The sequence below is a fragment of the Quercus lobata genome, chromosome 5, assembly GCF_001633185.2.
Source record: "Quercus lobata isolate SW786 chromosome 5, ValleyOak3.0 Primary Assembly, whole genome shotgun sequence".
NCBI classification, from domain to species: Eukaryota; Viridiplantae; Streptophyta; class Magnoliopsida; order Fagales; family Fagaceae; genus Quercus; species Quercus lobata.
Genome location: NC_044908.1, coordinates 15,250,723 through 15,269,302, shown reverse-complemented (window position 1 = coordinate 15,269,302; position 18,580 = coordinate 15,250,723). Strand labels below are relative to the sequence as shown.

The 18,580-nt window shown below is 37.9% G+C and overlaps 1 protein-coding gene across 1 annotated transcript; it reads right to left on the bottom strand.

The window, feature by feature from the left end:
• Positions 1 to 2,323: 2,323 nt before the first annotated feature.
• On the bottom strand, positions 2,324 to 6,912 carry LOC115989389 (cation/H(+) antiporter 18-like). The gene is made up of 4 exons (XM_031113063.1): positions 6,736 to 6,912; positions 5,491 to 5,733; positions 3,778 to 4,779; positions 2,324 to 3,699 (listed from the first exon to the last, which is right to left on the bottom strand). The coding sequence occupies exons 2-4, from the start codon at positions 5,689 to 5,691 to the stop codon at positions 2,491 to 2,493; spliced, it is 2,412 nt and encodes an 803-aa protein (XP_030968923.1). The 5' UTR covers positions 5,692 to 5,733; positions 6,736 to 6,912; the 3' UTR covers positions 2,324 to 2,490.
• Between the last annotated feature and the right edge of the window lie 11,668 nt (positions 6,913 to 18,580).

The window sequence follows — 18,580 nt, the reverse complement described above, 5'->3', positions numbered from 1 at the left end:
GACGTCAAGTTCTTTCTCTATAATAGGATCTTCATTATTCTCCTCCACAATAATCTTGATTTTAGGATCTTCTTCCATAACAAGACCTTCATTAATTTCTTCAATAATCTCTATATTTTGTTCTTTGAGTTCTACATAATCTTCAAGAACAATATTTTCTTCAACATGCAATTCTTCCTTTAATGGTAGAATATTTGACTCTTCAAAATAATTCAAGTATGAAAGTTTTGGCCAATAATAATCTTATTTTGTATACGACAAAAGTTCATCACAATCCAAAGGATAAAAGTAGATAGCAAGCATCTTTTTCATCTTTGGGCATGAACAAATTTTGTCTTCACCTTGTTGGATTCTATTAGATTGTAATCATTCCCACCAACATAAGGCATATTCACTAAGTTTATACAAAGCAAGTTTAACTTTTCTCTCATCACAAATATTCTCATAATCAAATAAATCATCTAGATCAAGTAACCAATCAAGAAAATCTCTTTATAAAAATAACCATTAAAACTTGCAATTCTCTTATAAGGTCTATATGAGATTTGCTTACCAATAGGTTGCCCATGAATTACATCTCCGTTGTAGTTATCCCTATTGTTTCCATTCTTCAACGGTGCCATTCTAGCATAGATACTTGTGAGTGCTTGTTGCACGTCACACAATACTAGCTAAGTTATTCGTCGTTGTTGTGGTGGTGGTTACCATCTCGCTTGTTAGCAATCAGAACAGGGTAAGTCAAGGCTTTGATACCAATTGATGTCACGGAAGCTTGAAGAAAGCACACACACAATACTCTCTTAATGGAATAGAAACTAAACTGTTAATTTTTGGGTAGTAAACCTTGAATCCACGAGGGGTTCCTTGAATCCACGAGGGGTTCCTTGAATTGCCCATGAATTACATCTCCGTTGTAGTTATCCCTATTGTTTCCATTCTTCAACGATGCCATTCTAGCATAGATACTTGTGAGTGCTTGTTGCACGTCACACAATACTAGCTAAGTTATTCGTCGTTGTTGTGGTGGTGGTTACCATCTCGCTTGTTAGCAATCAGAACAGGGTAAGTCAAGGCTTTGATACCAATTGATGTCACGGAAGCTTGAAGAAAGCACACACACAATACTCTCTTAATGGAATAGAAACTACACTGTTAATTTTTGGGTAGTAAACCTTGAATCCACGAGGGGTTCCTTGAATCCACAAGATGATAAACTAGAATCCACTAGAGAAAGAATTCGACAAAAGTCTGCATTTTATTAATAATAGTCTCAAAACTTAATTGCCTTTGGAGGCTACAATGCGTTTAAATAGTAAAAAGCAAAACCTAGGGCAACTAGAAACCCTAAAGGCGGCTATAAAAGTATATAAAACCCTAATTTGACTAATCAACATTAAAAGCACCTAAAAAGAAGGAAATAAATAACTTAAACTTAAAATAACAAAAATTACATAAAAATACTAAAATTAAATAATAACAAAATTTGAATATTAGTCAGTGTCCTACATCAGATTGTTATTGTTATTTTGAGATTAAGACTTGATTGTTGTTATAATATATAAATATGATACTAAGTGAATAATATAGTACTCAATTAGGAGAGGGGGGTGGGGATTAAGACTTGATTGTTGTTATAATATAGTACTCAACGCAGTAGGAGAGGGGGGATGGTGGCGTTGTACACATTATTGTGGCCATCAACTACATCAATGCCATAAATTATAGGAATGCCAAGTTGTGATTGGTGGAACATAAAGTGAAACACAAAAAGTGGTATAGAAGATTTGTATTCGGGAATGACACACTTAATTTGCAAATGACTTGAATAACCTCTTTTTTTTTCGTAAACAGAAGGATTGAATAACCTTAATTAATTTGCATCGAAAACTTAACTCACAATTTGCATCCCGCACAGCTTTATCTTTGATTAAAGATACATTTAGACGTAAGCTAAAAAAGGATAGAAAAGAGAAGGTTGTATATCACAGCAGATTAGCCTAACTTCCATTCTAGTGACCTTATAATACTATAAAGCAATACAAGCACACATAAAGAATCCCTCAAATTATAAAAATTCCAGCTACATTCCATGTCAGGTAACACTCTTACAACTTATACTAGTTTGAACTCTGAATTATGGCAGCCCCCTCTAGTCATGAAAAAGATGCGTAGTTTAGCCCTAAAGCATTCACTATTACGCTTGTTTTTAGAGAAAAATCTAGACAGTAATAGACTATGCCTTTGATTCATAACATAACATTTACAAATAACAAGATAAAGGATAAAGAAATTTCATTTTGTTCTTTATTCTTCAATGTGTTGAGATGTAAAATGTCAATCATTTTAAGTGAATAAGAACATATGAGATTGTAAACAAATGACCATATGATGAGTAGCTTTTTTTTTTTTCAATATAGAACATGGAGAGACAATGATTTATCTAAGAGTGAGAACAAGCTCATCCGACAGCTTTCAATTACATTATGTGGTTCAGTTAGATTCTGAGTCTTTGTCAGGTGACTCATCCTCCATCTGCAGGGTCGAATTTGGAGATGCTCCGCTTTTGTATTGTTGGACTATCAAAACTGATGCTGTTGTTGAGAAATCAGGTGAAGTCAACAAACCTCCTACAGGCCCCAGTTCTGAGCAATCATCACTCCTGCTTAAATCTAAGGCTGCTTCACATTCAGGCCTTCGACCAACCAAAAACAGATTGCAGCGCTTTAGCTCACTGAGCACAGCAATTGTATCTGCAGCATTTCTAACCAATTTCTCTTCATATTTGATGGAGCCATCCTTGGCCATATTTTGCTTGAATTCAGCAAGGAACTCCTCATCTGATGACCTCAATTTGGAGCTAGCGGCTTCTATATTCACTCTGACAATTTCTCCCATGCTTTCAGGTTCCACTATGAAACGAATGACCATTAGTCTTATACCAGGGTGCTCAGCCATGCGAACCCCATAAGCAAGGGCTTCACGGTCATCACAGCCCCCAAAGAAGGGGACCATAATGAAATAAGAAACATTACTTGCTGCTACTTGGGTGGTTCCACCAAGCCCACGATCAACCAAAATCCCTACCGAGCACCGTGCATGTTCAAGAACCTTACGATTAACCAAACGAAAGTCACTTCGAGTAGTCTCCAGTGAACCATCCACTCTTTGGTGCTTATGGAATGGAAGAATTATAATTGCAGCTCTATTGCTCTCAGCAGTGTTACAGATGTCATCATGCATGCCAGGCATTGATGAGATTGCTTTCATTGACCGGATGGACACATGACTCAATTGCCTGAAAGCCTCAAACGCCACAACAACATGGTTAGCATCTGATTGCTGGCTCTTATTCCAGAAGGGCAACCCGTTTTTTCTTGCCTTATGTACCATTATTATAGCTGAGGACCTCTCAGAGAGTTCCATGAGGTGCAGTGCATACACAGAAAGTCCTTCACGCTTCTCAGATCCTCTTGAGGCCTCAAGGAGGTTAATAATTGATGGAATGTTTCTTGCACTGTGGTAGCAAGTCAAAATCCTAAGTTGGGTATTTGGATTCTTCCTTTCAATTGTTCTATTCTTGTAATCAGCCATTCTTTTCCTTTTTTCTGGCTTATATATAGCCATGACAATAGGTGTGGTGATGAAGGTGGTGAACAGGGCCATTAGAACCATAATGGCAAAAGTCTGGTCATTCAATACCTGCAAATAGAAAAAGCAAAGCTGTTAGAACCATAAGATTTTGATTCTCACCATAAACTGAATGAACACTCACATTACCTTTCTATCTTTACCAATGTTGAGAACAATGAGTTCAACCAAGCCTTTAGTGTTCATTAGGAACCCCAATGTCAGAGCTTCACGGAGAGGTGCTTTGCAAAGCAGAGTCACCAGAAGAGTGCCAAATATCTTCCCAAAACAGGCAGTAAATATGACTAAAACCAGAAGACCCCACGATTGGAGCCCCTGAATTGTGGCTATATTTGTCTTCAATCCACTTGAAACAAAGTACAGTGGCAGGAAGAGACCAGATACAAGATCCTCAACTTTTTCCACAAGACTGTCTGCAAATGGCCCATCCTTTGGAATGAGAACTCCAATCACGAAAGCACCAAACATGGCATGAATTCCAATAGCATCAGTAACAAACCCAGCAGCCAGAACAGCAGCCAATGTAGCACAAATGTAAGTCTCCTTTACAGGCTCGCCTTCATGGCATCTCTGGGCTATCCATTTGAAGATTGGAGGGACAATCAAAATTGCACAAACAACAAAAACGCAGCCAGATAAGAAGACCCAAAGCGGGACAAGGGAAGATTTGCCAGTGCCAGAGAGGGCAATAGCAAGAGCAAGTAGAATCCAAGCAGCCACATCATTTACTGCTGCAGCTGACATAGCCATTCTTCCAACATCAGTAGTTAAAAGTTTCAATTCAGCCAGAATACGAGCTAAGACAGGGAAGGCAGTTATGGAGAGGGCCACACCCATGAAGACAAGAAACGCAGTTCCATTTACACCTTTAGATATTGTTTCTTTTAGGACATATGAGGAACCAATTCCTAATGCGAAAGGAAGGCTGATTCCTGCAAGAGCAATGCCCAATGCTCTCTTTCCAGTCTGACGAAGAGATTTAGGATCTAACTCCAGTCCTGCCAGAAATAGAAAGAATAGAAGACCAAGGTTTGCTAGAGTATCTAAGACTGGGAGACTTTTTGGTGGGAAGATAGCTTGCATGTAGCTTTTGCTTCGTCCCAAAGCTGATGGTCCAAGTAATATTCCTCCCTGTCAAATAGCAACACAACGTAAATTCATCAATGTAAACAAATTTAAGCAATGGTACCTATTTCTGTCTGTCTGAGTAATTTTAAATGTGAAAATTTCAATTTGGTGAAACCCATAGAGCAGGCTTAGCTCCAACAATTTACACTATTCAGTCATCTTGCCCATGTAAAAAAACAGTGATTTCTCTTTTCTTTTTCTTTTTCTTTTTTTCTTTTTTAAAAAGCAACCTTCATTCCTCTATCCTGCAAAGTAAACCTCAAGAAAACTAAAGACAAGTTCATGTCCAAGAGGAAAAACAAATAAAACAGCAGATGCATAGATAGACAGATACACGTACAAACAAAAATGCAGGTGTGTTGAACCAAGTGATTCTTTAAACTCAACAATAAAACTTCTTTTGCTCTTTACAAGGTATTGCAATTGTAGCTGACAAATCTGTGTGACCAATACCACATCATGAGAACTCCAAGTTTACACCAGAAACTGGAAAAAATTTAACCCACATAGGTTTCTTATTAACTTTTTAAACCTCAGATGTTGATGGGAAAAAAATAGTAAAGATATCTTAGAGTGAAGGACCTACGTACTACTCTTTAGTATCTGCCTTAAGGGATTGAAGTGATAGTGGATGCACAAAAGTATGTCATATCAGGTAAGAGAAACTGACTTTTAATTAAATTTTATTGCATGGGAAGAAAAAAATGAACTTACAATGATCTCTGCAATAACTCGTGGCTGTCTTAATGGCTTTAGGATGAAAGCCAGACCCCTTGTAACTACAACTACAAGGCATATCTGCAAAATGGCAAGAGGCATTGAAAATTGAAGAGGATCATCTCCCTGAAATATGCCATTTGATGTAGGTTTCATTGGAGATGGACATGTCAGTCCGGCTGTAGCGTTGGAAACCATTTTGCTTTAGCGGAGTCTACAAAAGTTAGTTTACTTCAGAGCCTGAAAAGAGAGACATCTTATCAGAATCAAAGTCTAAAACATTAGACTTGAGTTTGCATGGTATTCCTTGTTTACCACCAAAAGAAATCCACTAGCATTCTCTAGATCATACCAAACAACTTTGAACTTACAAATCTCTCTCTCACACACACACACAAACACATGGTGGAGACCCACCTTCCATCTCTAATGATAATTATTTTCTCTAAAGGTGATATCTTTAAGTCTAATAAATAAATAAATAAACCAGGAAAAGAAGTCCAAAACTGCTTCTATTAAGGCTTTCATCACAAAAATTTTACCTGATAAAATTGACCTGCTTAAGTTAATGTTCCAATAAATTCAATAACCAATCTATGCATAGATTTTAATGCCCCACTTTTGAGTTTGACATCAATCAAACACAAACTCAATTATAAATTTTGATCACAAAAAATAAAAAATAAACCAGGAAAACAAGTCCAAACAAACTACTGCTTCTATATGGCATTTATCACACCGCTTTTACCTCATAAAATTGACCCACTTAAGTGAATGGTCCACTAATTCAATAACCACTCTCTGCAGAACATGGTTCATACATTTTCATTTAATAATCTCTAAACGAAACCAGTCCCTGGAAATATGTAGATTAAAATATACAATTTTCTTTTTCTTGACTTCAAACAAACCGAAACTCAGTTATAAGTTTTGATCACAAAAAATAACTAAACCAGGAAAAGAAGTCCAAAAATCTACAACTTCTATAAAGGCTTTCATCACAAAAAAATTTACCTGATATAATTGACCCACTTAAGTTAATGTTCCACAAAATTCAATAACCGATCTATGCACAGATTTTAATTTAATAATCTCTAAACAAAACCACACAATAGAAATATGCACATGCATGTGTGTTTTCCTTACCGTGCACAGAACACACTACTCAATATCTATATATCTAATAAAGAAACAAACGCAACCCATCAAAGCATTAGATTTCTAGACAACAAAAAAACAGACCCCAACTGATGAATGGAGTATAATGGTTGCCTGGCTATGGCCAGAACTCGCTGACACAAAGGATCAGATTCGAACCAGCGCCTTTAAGTTGAGCGGAGCAGAGGTATTTGAAGAGCCAAAAGTTTTGCTTTTGTATTTTGTGTACTGTGAAGTCAGAGAAATTAAAGTAGTAGTGTGAGTTAAGGCATAGGTGGCATTTTTATAACTTATATAGAGAGTAAACGCTGCGAGCAATAAGGAAGAAGAGTTCTTATAGCAGGGAACTTTGTCAACTCCTTCATCAATTTATGCGTGTACAGATATCCTAGGCCCCACCAACTCATTTTAAAGTCAAACTCGGACACAACAGAAATGGCTCATACTCTGTTATACATGTTGCAACTAGTGACTTAAGCAATGGTTATATTGTGTTTAAATAAAATAAATAAAACTCTATTATCAAAATATCAACTAGTATCATTTTTATAATTATTAATACTTAGGTATCAACAAAATTTAAAAAACCTCCTCTAAATAAAGCTTTATGACCAAACATTTATGTGGTGGGCCATTTTGCGCCTTTGGGTTGGGCTGCCTTCTACTACACTGTGGCCCAAGTGTTCTAAATAGGAGAGTTAGGATCGATCCAATTGCAACTCACCTTGGTCCGGCTTATACACAAACTATGCCCCTTTTTGCTAAAACTTTGGTCACATGCCCATAGCAGGCGAAACTGCTACAAAAGAGTTATGGCAGACAAATACAACGGGGGCAATAATAAAGGCAACACACTTGCTATTAGGGATGGCAATTTATATCCGATCCACGGATACCCGGTTCGGCTCGACCCTAATGGGCCGGATTTTACCCGGTCCAATAAATTATAGGGTCGGGTATGGGTTTTTTTTTAAAAACCCGAAGCAGGTCCGGGTCGGGTTCGGGTTTTGGCAAAAACTCGGCTCGAACCTGGACCCGGACCCGACCCATTTATATATATAAGTTAAAAATACTAAAATACCCCCGTATATATATATATATATAAGTTAAAAAAAAAAAAAAAAAAAAAAAAAAAAAAAAAACCCTAACCCCATATTCCCATTTCACACAATCACTCTGAGCCGCCTGCCTGCTCTTTTTCTCCTTTCCCACTCTCACTTGGTCAGTCCCTCTTCATCACACCCAACCTCCGATTTGTCACCGTTGGCCTGAACATTTGTCACTGCCAGCCTAATTAGCCTGAAGCCCTTCACCGCCGGCCATCACTTGCACCTCCAGCCGCCTCGCTTCCTCCATTTATCTCCACCAGACCACCTTGTTCTCTATCTTTCTTTTTTTTTTTTCTTTTTTTTTTTTTTTTTTTGGGTTCATTTCGTCTCAATCATGTGAGTTGTTTGTGATTGTGTTAGGATTTGTGTTTGTGTTTGTGATTTTGAAAGGGAAAACATAAATCTGAAATTTTTGTGTTTGTGTTTGTGATTTTAAATGGGAAAAATCATAAATCTAAATTTGTGTTTGTGTTTGTGATTTTGAATGGGAAAATTATAAATTTGAAAATTTTGGGTTTGTGTTTGTGTCAGGATTTGTGTTTGTTTTTGTGATTTTGAAAGGGAAAATCATAAATCTTTGGTCATTGTTCATCCATGATTTCCTGGTGGTTCTTTTTATTTTTCAATTTTCATCATTTGATTTTCTCTACCTAAGTATACTCCTGCTAGTATTAAAAAAAAATTTATGTTTGCCCAAAATCAAGGCTTGAATCTGGGCAAACACATTCTCAAAAAAACTGAGCAAACATTTTTTATTTAATTTTTGGGCCACGGTATGGGCTTCAGGCAGAATTTTTTTTTTTTTTTTTTTTTTTTTTTTTTTTTTTTTTTTTTTTTTTTTTTTTTTTCGGATTGGGCCATGGTTTGGGCCCAAATCGTGGCATGGCTACGGGGCCCGCGGGTACCCGATGGGCCGGGTTTGGGGTTAAGAAAAAAATCCGTTTAATAAACGGGCTGGGTCCGGGTTTTTGGGACAGACCCACGGGTCGAGTCCGAGTATGAAAAAACCCGGCCCAAACCCGACCCGTTGCCATTCCTACTTGCTATTAGATGAAACGAAACTATTGCAAAAGAGTTATGGCAGATAAATATAATAAAACAATAATAAAAAAGATGTGCTTATTGCCAGGCAAAATAAATAAGGGATCCTAAATTAAAATAAGGAAAAGATCGATATAGCAACAAGTAATACATTATAAGTGAAATTGCAAAGACAAGAAAGGAAATAATAATGATAAGTAATGAAATCAAAGAAGGAAAAGGTTAGTCTGCCGTGTTCAGTTGTGTTACGGGACTAATACCAAGGAAGGAACCACTTCCTCAACGTGGGTAACCTCGCAGGAAGATCTTGCTATAGAAATTATCCACTTTGAGGGAACGGGTCTAAATGGCTTATGCCCAAACGAATCATTTATATTCAACAGAGGGTAGGGTTTTAGAGGGAGAGAAAGGATTAGCTTATTGGTGCATATCTGCCATTCCATACTCTTTATTTCTCTTCCTGATTCTTTTTTTCCCCCCGTTTTGTTACTTTAATTCTTTCCCACTATTTTCTTTCTTTCCTAGTGCTTATGGTGATGGTGGTGCTGTAATTTTCTCCTAGTGATTACTACTATTGCAATGATGATACTGTGCACGATGAGGGCCCTTTATATACTGCCTGTCGTGATTGGTTTTTTACCATTTTATCCTTTAACTACTTTTGTCTGGATTTGGGTGTCCTTCTCGACCATCCACTGATTTGTCAGCTGCCCAACCACCACCACTTACTTGTGCTGACTATGTCACTCCCCATTACCAGACAAAAAAAACTGTTTTATTTGTTTGTTCATCGTGTCATTCTTATCCACCACAGTGTGAGTATTCTCTCTTGCTATCCCTCATGGCATGCACCTCGTGGTTCCAACTCATCCTTCCCTCTTTTGGGTGGTATGTCATCCCAGTAAGACATTTCCCCTAAAAGAGTTTGAGCGGGAACTACAGAATAGACTTTCCTTTCTCCCCACCGCCAGAATATAGCCTTTCTTACCTCTGATCCATGACCCACCACTCCTGTATTGGCTGGGTACAGGTTGGTGGTGTCTAGGCCTTGTGCGGGCTCCACTTCCGTGTATGTCAAAAACTTGTCTGCTACTCATGCGTTTGCCATGGACTGGAGGTTCGTCTGTGCGTTCTACCGCTCATTCTTAACCTCTTGTGGCGTGAACTGTTTTCTGATCCTCCATTCTTTATGGCTTGCTTCCTCCAAGGGTTGGGCCTTCCTTGATTGTGGGCTTTTCTCCCTTTTAACCCACTGTTTGCTCCTTCCGTTGGCTTGCCAATATTCCTACCATGCTATTCTGTTATTCCTACTACAACGCTATTTGATCCATGCTTGTTAGGCCTCTTTCGGGCCTACTGTATATTCTTCTCTTAATTGGTTACAATGACCCAGTATAGTCATTGGGATTATACTTATGCTACTTTGGGCTTTCTTGACCCATTACATAGCTTGTGAGCTCCTTTGGCCCATTTCTTTCTCCTTGGGCATCTTTGGCTCATTTGCTTTCCTTGGGTATTCTCGGCCCATTTTCTAACTCTATATTCCCATGGGTGTTTATTAACTCTTTTGGGCTTCCCTAACCCAATTACCACATCCTTCATCCTTGGGGTTCATAGGCTTTCCATCAACCCCTTACTTTCTTATTTTGGGTCTATCATGGCCCATTCTTACTTTTCTACATCACATAATGCCCATGGGTTTGCTACTTCCTTCTCTAAGCTCCCTTAGGCCCATTTGCATTCCTCAAGACCCACTTGTTTATTTCATGGGCCTATGACCCATTATTCCTGCCATTCAGGCTTAATGGAGTTTTCTCTCAATCCTACTAACTTCTTCCTGCCCATATTGTTGGGCTTCTTCCTGCTGTTGGGCTTTTCCAAAATAAGCATCAACAATTTCAAATATTATTATTAGAATAAATAAAATTTACATCTAACCTATTGTGTTTGTGTCAATTGTCAAGTGGCTCAACCTATTAAATATTACATGTTGGGAAATTAATTTGTTTTTGACTTTATGGAATGTATTTCATTCATTATTATTAGAAAGTTAATTTATTAGGCGAAACTATATTAAAATTTTAAGTGACCAGCTGCTTATATCAATTATTATTAATAAGATAATTACGATAATATTAGTACAATATTATGAAAGAATATGCTAGCTTGAGTTGTTACATGTTAGTTTTGTTTTGAACATATTAAATGCTATTACTATTATTTAGAAAACTTAACTTACCACTTTATAAAAACCAAAATTTTAAAAATGGCCCAATTCAAAATTTTGATATCTATCTGTAATTGTATAGGTTTGATTTTGGGAGGAAAAATTACCGATATGATCAATTTAAAAAAATAAATATCAATAATTGACTCAATCCAAATTCTAGTATAGACTTCAAATGGTCGGAATAGATCAAAATGCTCAACACACCTTAGTTTAACCCAATATTTGATTTGATACCGAACAAAAGATTGCTGTGTATTGATTTAAACATCCATAAGGTTGGAATAGAATGGAACTCAAAACACAAGTACCTATTATTATGTGTAGGGACGGAGTCAGAACTTTGAATAAAGGGGGCAAAATTAAAAAATTAAAAAAAAAATCATTATGAAACCTCAAATAAGCATCCATTTAGTATTAACAAACCATCAACATAGACAAAGAATTAATTTTTAATTATCTAAACATTACTTTAAAAAAAAAAAAAAGACACTAACAAATAAACACAACTATTAACTATTCATCAACTTCTCAAAAAAAAAAAAAAAAAACTATTGGCCTATTATTAATCATCTATCACTAAATAAAAAAGAAAAAAAAATCAATTCATATATAAATATTAAAATATATATATCACCAATTGATATAATCCTCACATTTAAGAGTAGCAGGTTAGGCCCTTTTGGATATACACCACAAGTAGTTTCTTAAAGACTTTTCCCTCTCTCTCCGTGTGTGTGTATTAAAAATACTTAGTATTCTTAAAATAAAAAAAAATAAAAAAAAAAAAAAAAGTAGCTGGCTATGCGTCAACCAGCTCATCATTATTGTTTGGTAAAACTACACTATTAATCCTTGAAGTTTATCTTGTAAGTGCAGTGGTCTCTTAAGTTTCAAGTGAGTACTATTGGTCCCTCAAGTTTAAAAAATGAATTGTATTAGTCCTTCTATTAACTACTATTAATAATATTGCTTACGTGGCACTAACGGAATAGTAAACTAGCATTTTTTTTTAATGATATAATATTTTTTAATAAAAATTTGCAAAATTTATTTTACATGTCAAAAATCCATTAACCCCAAAATATCAACAAAAAAAAAAAAAAAAAAAAAAAAACAACAACAACAACAACAAATCAAGAAATTAGAAGAAAGAATAAGGGTGGGTTCATTGGAGATTGGCCTTTACCACTACAGTGTTCAGCTTTAAATATAAAAATATTGAAAGGTGATGTTTGTAAGAACAAATAAATAAATAGAAAGGAGCTAGGGTGAGCCAAAGAGCGGTGGTAGTGGCTGCGACGCCCCACAAGGTGGCGGCTTAGATGCTTAGCTCTAAATATAAATATGGGCTTTTTACAAAGAAATCAAAACAAACTAATCAAGAAAAAATGACAAATCAAAATTTTAAAATTAGAATTGCTCTCCCACATTGTCCTCAATCAAATTGGTCTACATGATTCAAATAAGATATCCATTGAATCGACGACGATGACTTGGCAGCTCACCAACAATTGCGTGGAGTTGGTGAATCAGGCTTAAGGTGAGAACTTTGACTAGATAATGAAGCTCTTGAAGAAACAAGCATTGGTTTGTTTGTTTAATTTAGCCAATCAAACCCACTTCGCCATTGGTCCTCTTGAAGTTCTCTGTCGTAGCCCTGGGTTTGTCATTAGCCAAACCTAATCATTAGGTTTGATTAGGTACAAAATTTCGTGTTAATGGGTTTCTTATGTGTAAAATAAATTTTGCAATTTTTTTTCATTAAAAAAATTGCCACATTATTAAGAAAAATGCCAAGTCACTATTCTATTAATAGAAGTTAATAAAAGGACTAATGTCGCTTATTTTTAAAACTTGAGGGATCAATAATACTCACTTAAAACTTAAAGGATCAATTGCACTTATAAGGTAAACTTCAGGGACCAATAGTATAGTTTCGCCTTATTGTTACAAACAAAACAATTATTGTAATATATATCATTCTTTCCAAATTTTAGGGGGCAGGGAGGGGGCCATGGTCCCAGGCCCAAGAATGGCTTAGTATTATGGGTTCCTAACCCTTTAATAGTTGTTTTATAGGGACCTAGTTTTTGGAGGTGAGGATAGAGAGTCCTCTTTGATAGTTGCTGAGAAATGCTATGCCCATAATACTTTCACAACAAATTTTAAATGTCAGGTTATTATTGACAACTACTAGTGGACTAAAAACTAATTTCAGTGATGGTTTCAAATTGGAACCAATAACAATATATTACTTATAATTTGTTGTAAAAGTGTTGTGAAAATATTATGAACATAGTACATTTTTATAGTTGTTTTATTGAGATTGGGTCCTAGTTTTTAGGAGATAGGGATAATAAGTCTGTTAAAGATACTATAAGTTTTATTACAAAATAATGCTTACAAACTAATATAGTAATGAATATGATTAGTAGGCTTCAAGTCTTCAACTACCTCATAAATGAATATTTGAATTGTCACTTTGTAATTGGTGACACATAGTGTGTCCCTATTAAATTGTTAAGTCTTGTAATTTGTTAAGTCCTAGTTTTTAGGAAGTGTGGATAGATTATCGAGATATGCTACGTTTACAACATTTTTATAACAAATCACAAGTGGTTAGTTGTTATTGGTTCAAATTTCAAACTAATGCTAAGATTACTTTTTTGCCCCAACAATAACAACTAGTAACAACTTGCCACTTAGAATTTGTTGTAAAAATGTTGTAGACATATAATTTCTCTAGATTATCTACCTAATTAAATTTCCAAAGTATGTTTTAAACTTGTAATCTAAGTCCATATTGTTTTGAGTTCAAGATTTTTTTTTTTTTTTTTTTTTTTAAAGAAGGATTTTGAGTTCGAGTTGGTTGGTGCATTGGGTCCTAGTTTTATGGTATTGATAGTGAGTCCTATTAAATTGCCGATTTTTTTTTGTTAAAAGATAAATAGTGGGAAAGGGAGATGGGAGATGATTGATTTATATATATATATATATATTTGTGTGTGGCTTTCTCTTCTTCTTTATTTTTAATTAATATTTTTAATAATAAAAGATAAATTTATTTGTTAATTACAAACCATGTACGTCGGTAATTACAAAAATATCCTCTAACCATAGAGGTGTGCAGAAAACCCACCGACCCGCAACCCGACCCAACCCAACCCGACCCGCCAGGTTGGCTCGGTTTTAAGGCTTGGTAGGTTGGGTTGGGTTACAAAAAAAAATTTTTATAGCGGGTCGGGTTGGGTTTGGATCATAAAATTACAAACCCGTCAAACCCGACCCACCCATATGTAATATATATTTAAAATATATTATATATTTAATAATTTTTTTTTAAAATCAGCTGTAGGGCACTTATATATATATTTAAATATATATTATATATTTAATAATTTTTTAAAAAACCAACTGTAGAGTAGCATTTCCTTGGTTCCTCCTACTAATACTAATTTTATATATATATATATATATATATTGTGGGGCCCAAATGATTTATGGGCCAGGCCCATCTCCCCGGGGAGAATCCGAAGGCCCAAGCCGAGGAGGGCTATGGCCCAAGCTCGACAAGATAGCCTTTGGATACCGCCGAGGACAGCTCAGTCCTCGGCAGACCCAAAGTCCCCCCTGAAAGAAGGGTAAAAACGGTATAGGACTGAAACTAGGAAGAAAGATCTAAAATATCCAGGGAAAGCTGCCCTTACTGTCATTCAATGCTCTGAACCTGACAGAGCCGCATTCTTTGGCTTTTACAACCACCCCCAACGACTTTGAATATGGGCTGATGGGACAAGTATCAATCTTGGAAAGGTTGACCCTATGCGTGGACGAAGGACAATGAACGCAGGCGAATATAAAAGGAAAAACAAGTAACCTAAAGAGGGGGTTGGGAAAAATGGCCAAAAACCAGAGCCTCCCAGCCCACCTCCAGGAGAAAGACTCCAGGGGTGAAGGAAAACTTAAACTTGGACGAACACCGCGAAAAACCCACCGCCTGTCAACCAAGGCCTAGCTTTCCAAACTCACGCTCTACAAATGATATTGTTAGGGGCCTTTTTACGTGCGAACCCGACACTGTTACGGTCCGCCACGAATCGCGTCCTTACAATTGGCGCCGTCTGTGGGAAAGGCTTGTGTGTAGGTATAAGATGTGGGTCGATAGAGTTTCTTCGTTATTTCTGACCGTTGGTTATAGAGTTCTAGTATAAAGTTCTACTAGGGGCTACGTTTCTGGACTAGGGGCTAGGCTGAGGAGCTAACACCCTTAAAGCCAGGGTCCCCCGTAAAGAGCAAATTAGGTACTTGATAGCGTTAATCGTATGGATAAACTTTAGGGGCTTGGTTGAGGAGCTAACTCCCATAAAGCCAAGATCCCACACAAAGAGAAAACTAGGTTTTGGACAGAATCAGGGCATTGCATGGTCCTCGGACTCAAGCTTATGGGGAAACCAACTACTTGGATGAGGAAAACTAAGTTTTGGACAGAACCAGGGCATTGCATGGTCCTCGGAACTCAAGCCTATGGGAAACCAACTACTGGATGAGGAAAACTAGTTTTGGACCAGAACCAAGGGCAACTCAAGCCTATGGGGAAACCAAGTACAGAAGAAAAACTAAGTTTTGGACAGAACCAGGCCTTGCATGGTCCTCGGGCTCAAGCCTATGGGGAAACCAACTACTTGGATGAGGAAAACTAGGTTTTTGGACAGAACCAGGGCTTTGCATGGTCCCACGGACCTCAAGCCTATGGGGAAACCAAACTACTTGGATGAGGAAACTAAGTTTTGGACAGAACAGGGCATTGCATGGTCCTCGGACTCAAGCCTATGGGGAAAACAACTACTTGGATGAGGAAAACTAGGTTTTGGACAGAACCAAGGCATTGCATAGTCCTCGGACTCCAGCCTATGGGGAAACCAACTACCTGGATGAGGAAAACTAGGTTTTGGACAGAACCAAGGCATTGCATGGTCCACGGACTCAAGCCTATGGGGAAACCAACTACCTGGATGAGGAAAACTAGGTTTTGGACAGAACCAAGGCATTGCATAGTCCTCGGACTCAAGCCTATGGGGAAACCAACTACCTGGATGAGGAAAACTAGGTTTTGGACAGAACCAAGGCATTGCATAGTCCTCGGACTCAAGCCTATGGGGAAACCAACTGCCTGGATGAGGAAAACTAGGTTTTGGACAGAACCAGGGCATTGCATGGTCCTCGGACTCAAGCCTATGGGGAAACCAACTACTTGGATGAGGAAAACTAGGTTTTGGACAGAACCAAGGCATTGCATGGTCCACGGACTCAAGCCTATGGGGAAACCAACTACCTGGATGAGGAAAACTAGGTTTTGGACAGAACCAAGGCATTGTATGGTCCTCGGACTCAAGCCTATGGGGAAACCAACTACCTAGATGAGGAACCAACCATTAAAAAAAAAAAAAAAAAAACTTTGGCACATAAACCTCAAAATCCATCCGAAGAGAACTCCGCGTTAACAGATGGGTTAATACCTTGATTGCGCGGATTCCTCGGTCTACCCTCTGATCCCCAGTATCAAAGGGGTTGATGCGATACGGCGCAACATATTACCCAAAAGCACAACCAAAGTCCCTCGCTACTCGGCTACCCTCTCGGACGAATTACTTAGAGTTTATCGTTCTCGGACATCGCTCTAGCATGCATCGCGCAGCACTCAGCGGTTATCCCGGTTAGTTCCAAGAGTTTAATTTATTGATGATTAACCTTGTTATGCTTGATAATATTTGTAAGTTTAAACTAGTAGGAATCTGTGTTAAGGCATTTTTCTGCCTGGAATATCATTAAGGGCAAGCTTATATTTAATATTCATGCATAAAGTAGTTGTTACGGAGAAGAAAGATATGTATAGAGAAATAGACACATATTTTATTAAGACAAAGGAACAGTACAGTGTACAATGAAAAACTGAAACAAAGCCTACATTGAAGCTAACTACGTAAGTAACGAAAAATACAAGAGAGTGAAGGTAAAGCCGAGGAGGTAGCACAGAGGAGAAGTTGGCTACTGCCTCTAGACCTTATTCCTCCTCAATGCTTTTGCACGCCCATAACTCAGGCAGCAAAAGAACCCAACTTGGGGCCTGCACCGTGAAGAAAAGGTGCAGGGAACCTGACCTCAGGCTAACACCATCTACAGAAAAGGCGCAGGGAGCCGGAAGTTGGGGAGCCCCCGCAAAAATTTGCCTGCTACAAGGCAGACGGCGCTGATGGCGGAAATTCCTTCTTCTGACATACCAAAAATCTGGCATGACCAGAACCTGCTTCGGATTTTGACTAAAAGAAGGAGGAATACCATCTTCCTCCTGTCAAGACGGAGGACTGGCTTGAATCTGTGCCATCCTTGTCCATACCATATCACCTTGAGGATTCGGTGTCTCTGAAGCGTGCAGAGACCTTTCATCCCCATCCACGCCTCAAACATCTTGCTTTGAGGCAGTGGCACTAGAAAGAGAGATCGCGGATATGGAAGAAATATGGTTCTGAAGGGAACAGGAGAGTTCATGTGCAAGTGAAGTGATCCCCTATCCCATTTATACCCAGAAGTAAACCGGTGGCATTTAATTCACGCAGCGTCCCAAGGAACGCTACAGACAAAACGTCTCTGGCTCGATTTCCAACGTCGTCTGCAACCCTGAGGCTAAAGGAGTCTCGAGAAGGCGCACCTCGAACACTGGGATGCCAAAAAGTACCGCGTGATCAAAGACTACGGAAATACCTCTTAATTTGTGAGCCCAGTAAATTCGCGGCCCAGACCCGTTCAGCATAGTAGCCCAGGGACAGAACCAAGGCCTTGCATGGTCCTCGGACTCAAGCCTATGGGGAAACCAAGTACATAAAAAATTACAAGTTTCAAGGCCTTGCATGGTCCTCAGACTCAAGCCTATGGGGAAACCAAGTACATAAAAAATTACAAGTTTTGGACAGAACCAAGGCCTTGCAAGGTCCTCGGACTCAAGCCTATGGGGAAACCAAGTACATAAAAAATTACAAGTTTTGGACAGAACCAAGGCCTTGCACGGTCCTCGAACCCAAGCCTATGGGAAAACTAAGTACAAAAAATTATAATTATTACAAGTTTTGGACAGAACCAAGGCCTTGTATGGTCCTCGGACCCAAGCCAATGGGGAAACCAAATACTTGGATAAGAAAAGGTTTGAATTTTGTAAGATGGGTTACTTGATAAAAATGTCAGGTCACTTCATCCACGGCTTAAACACCATAAAAGGTTAAGGCCAGTAAAGTTGTAAGGAAGGTGGTGGAACGCCCCAGCATTTAGTCGTATAAGAAGGCTGTTCATTTGGTGGGTGATATATCTTCAAATGGTTATTCCTCACACGGCATCAAACCTTCGTTTTTCTCCTCGGCTAGCATGGGGTAAGTATTACTTTTCACTGGTCGGCCTTATTGTGCCAAGCATTTCTATTAAAGTTATGGCGACATCTTTTTATTATCAAGTATTTTGGTCTTAGTCGTCATTGATTTAGATGCTATATTATTGTGCCGAG

Coding starts and splice junctions, on each gene's coding strand:
- LOC115989389 (XM_031113063.1), bottom strand. CDS start 5,691: ATGGTTTCCAACGCTACAGCCGGACTGACATGTCCATCTCCAATGAAA. Junction 4,780..5,490: donor GAGTTATTGCAGAGATCATT/GTAAGTTCATTT, acceptor GCTATTTGACAG/GGAGGAATATTACTTGGACC. Junction 3,700..3,777: donor ACATTGGTAAAGATAGAAAG/GTAATGTGAGTG, acceptor TTCTATTTGCAG/GTATTGAATGACCAGACTTT.